Consider the following 2,773-nt stretch of genomic DNA (forward strand, 5'->3'; position numbering starts at 1 on the left):
TATTAGAATGAAAAATCGAATCTGAAACAGTAATGCTCAGCTCAAAGGGTGTGTGTGTGTCTATAGACCCCGTAGACCCAGCCTGAATCCGCCACTGGGCTTCTAGGCACGCATCCTGAAGCTTTTTGAGACACGCCTACTTCTAAGAAACACGCAAATGTGTCGCATGCGCATAGTAAGCTATTTGACCTCGTCACAACTCCGGTTTTCCAGTTGCTTGTTTTAGCTGTGCAAATCGACTCCTCTTCTTCTAACCCTTCTAACCTAAATTAAGCCGTCAACGTGAACTGTCGACCGTTATACCAAGTGATGATAGATTCAGTAGGCAGTGTCGAACGTCTCCGAACTGTCTGCTCTGTGTGGTCAGTTGCGTTGCTACTCTACATTCACATTACTCTTGTCCGTGCTACTTGTACAGGAAACAGGGAACTTACAGCGACTACCACTTATTCAGCACTATCTGATGGAAGTCATCAGCAAGACTATGACAGCAATCTGAACTGCACTTGGCTTCTACGAGGACCAACAGGAAGTACTCTACGTCTAGAGTTTACTTCTTTCTCGCTGGAAACCGCAGACCCCAAGACAGGAAAGTGTTACGACTACGTAGAGATTGTAGACGGAATGGACTCGTCTGATTCGTTGGGAAGACACTGCGGTCTACTGGCTGGACGTATCTCTCAACCGTTCGTGTCAACCAAGTCTACAATGCTGCTCAGGTTTTACACAGACAAAGCTATCTCTGCTCAAGGATTTACGGTAAGGTACCGGGCAGAAGCTGTGCCAATCAAAGAACCGAAAATATTTGCCAACAATACAAAAGATCTTCATCTAGAAGCTGACGGAAAAATTTTATTAAAAGGAGAAGTAGTTGTGGGAAGCAATAGCATACCGTTGTTGGCCACTCTCCAACAGCTGAATAGATCAATAACAAATTATCAAAATCAGCAAAAAAGTGATGACACACTTAGTCGCATCACCCAACTCGAAGAATCAATCAACGCACTCGTGTTTGCTTTGGGACATCCTAGCTTGAGTAATACGTCTATACTTCATCCCAAATGCTCCGGTAATTGCAGCGGTAACGGTATTTGTACCTTCCAGTACAACTCAACTGCTGCTGAATGGGAACCGGCTTGCTCCTGCTACCCCGGATATTTGAGACCCACCTGTTTGTCCAGAGTGCAAACGTTGGAAGGCGATGGAAGCGACGGCACCAAAATTATTTCTAAATCGGAGAATTTTACAACTTGTGTCGCTCTTTCAGGTAGCGCTGTCACAGGCTCTACCGTAATTGCAATCAACTACGTTGTGCCTTGGCTAAAAGACGGAGATGAAATTCTAGTTATTCAAATGCAAGGGCAGACTGCCGGCTTGTTTGAGTTCAATAGAGTTCAAAAGGTTTCCCGTTCAACACTTCATCTCACACATCCACTTGTGCACAACTACTCAACATCTATCAAGACAAGAGCACAAGTAGTCAGAGTGCCCAACTACTCTGAATTTAGAATCAAGAAAACCGGAAAACTTGTTGCACAAGACTGGAATGGTACAAGCGGTGGAATAGTAGCCATTAGAGCTAAGACGTTTACTATTGACGAGGGAGGATCCATTGACGCTAACGGAAAAGGTTTTCGTGGTGGCCCAAAAAGAGATGGCGGCGGATACTGGAATGGAGTAACAGGAGAGTCGTGGCAAGATACAGGTTTTTCTAGAAAAGATAGAAATGGTAGAAATGCTGGAGGAGGTGGATCGTCCTACTGTTACTGTCTTTACATAGCAGGAGGAGGAAGTTATGGTTCAGTAGGCTTATCTTCTATGGGGACACCGACATGTGGTGGTGGTGCGCATGGCCAGTCCGGTGCCGTGTACGGCAGCTCTAGTCTGACAAAACTTTTCGTAGGCTCGGGAGGAGGAGGAGGTTGCTCTTATCACGTATCAAGCAGCACATATATGGGACATGGCAAATGTGTTCCAAATTCTGGCTCGAATGGTGGAGGCATTATTTACATCGGTGCTGCAACGGCAACTCTACACGGCACACTAACATCAGCAGGAAACAATAACATCGCAAAAGCAACTGGCAATTGTCGTCAAACCGTCGGTGGACCAGGTAGTGGTGGTTCTATATTACTGAGGGCTACAACGTTGACACTGGATGCTGCAACCGGTGTTTTCAATATTAGTGGAGGAGGCCGTGTCCAAATCTACAGCACCACCTACACTGGAACAGGTGGTAGCGGAAGAGCTCGAGTAGATTTCGAGACTCTAAACGGATATCCACACCATAGTGCCAGTGCAAAGACAATACAGTCTTCATTTCCAGAAATAGGATATTGGGGAAGTGTCGCCCCCTAGTTGATTACGACAACAGAGAGAGTAAAAACTGAACAAATTTAGCTTCTGCAGCTACGTAAACAACAATAGATTTGAACACGAACAAGTTCATTTCGATTTAGATTAGCGTTTGACCGTAGATATAGTGCATGTTAATACATTATTTCAGTTTGTTTGCGTTGTTTGGTTGTTCTGACCACGTTCTTCTTAGAAATCATATTGTATCGGTGTGTAATTTAAATAAAGTATTTGAATACACCGTTTGCAACATGGATGAACCTCTAGAGAAGACTGCAGCTGCGACCCAATGCCATTATGCACACGAAATTTCTTTATTTTTATTACGTTACCAACGTTGAGCCGACCTAATTATTTGATTTATTGTGACATCTTAATGTACTAGAGCACTTCCTTGTTGTAATATATGCTGCACTTT

At 44.2% G+C, this 2,773-nt stretch overlaps 1 protein-coding gene across 1 annotated transcript; it reads left to right on the plus strand.

Annotated features, from left to right (window-relative positions):
• The first annotated feature begins 1,920 nt into the window (after positions 1 to 1,920).
• On the plus strand, positions 1,921 to 2,383 carry LOC134196588 (uncharacterized). The gene has a single exon (XM_062665767.1). It carries the CDS (start codon positions 1,954 to 1,956, stop codon positions 2,356 to 2,358), a length of 405 nt encoding a protein of 134 aa, XP_062521751.1. The 5' UTR covers positions 1,921 to 1,953; the 3' UTR covers positions 2,359 to 2,383.
• Positions 2,384 to 2,773: the final 390 nt, after the last annotated feature.

This window comes from Corticium candelabrum, chromosome 1 (assembly GCF_963422355.1).
Source record: "Corticium candelabrum chromosome 1, ooCorCand1.1, whole genome shotgun sequence".
NCBI classification, from domain to species: domain Eukaryota; kingdom Metazoa; phylum Porifera; class Homoscleromorpha; order Homosclerophorida; family Plakinidae; genus Corticium; species Corticium candelabrum.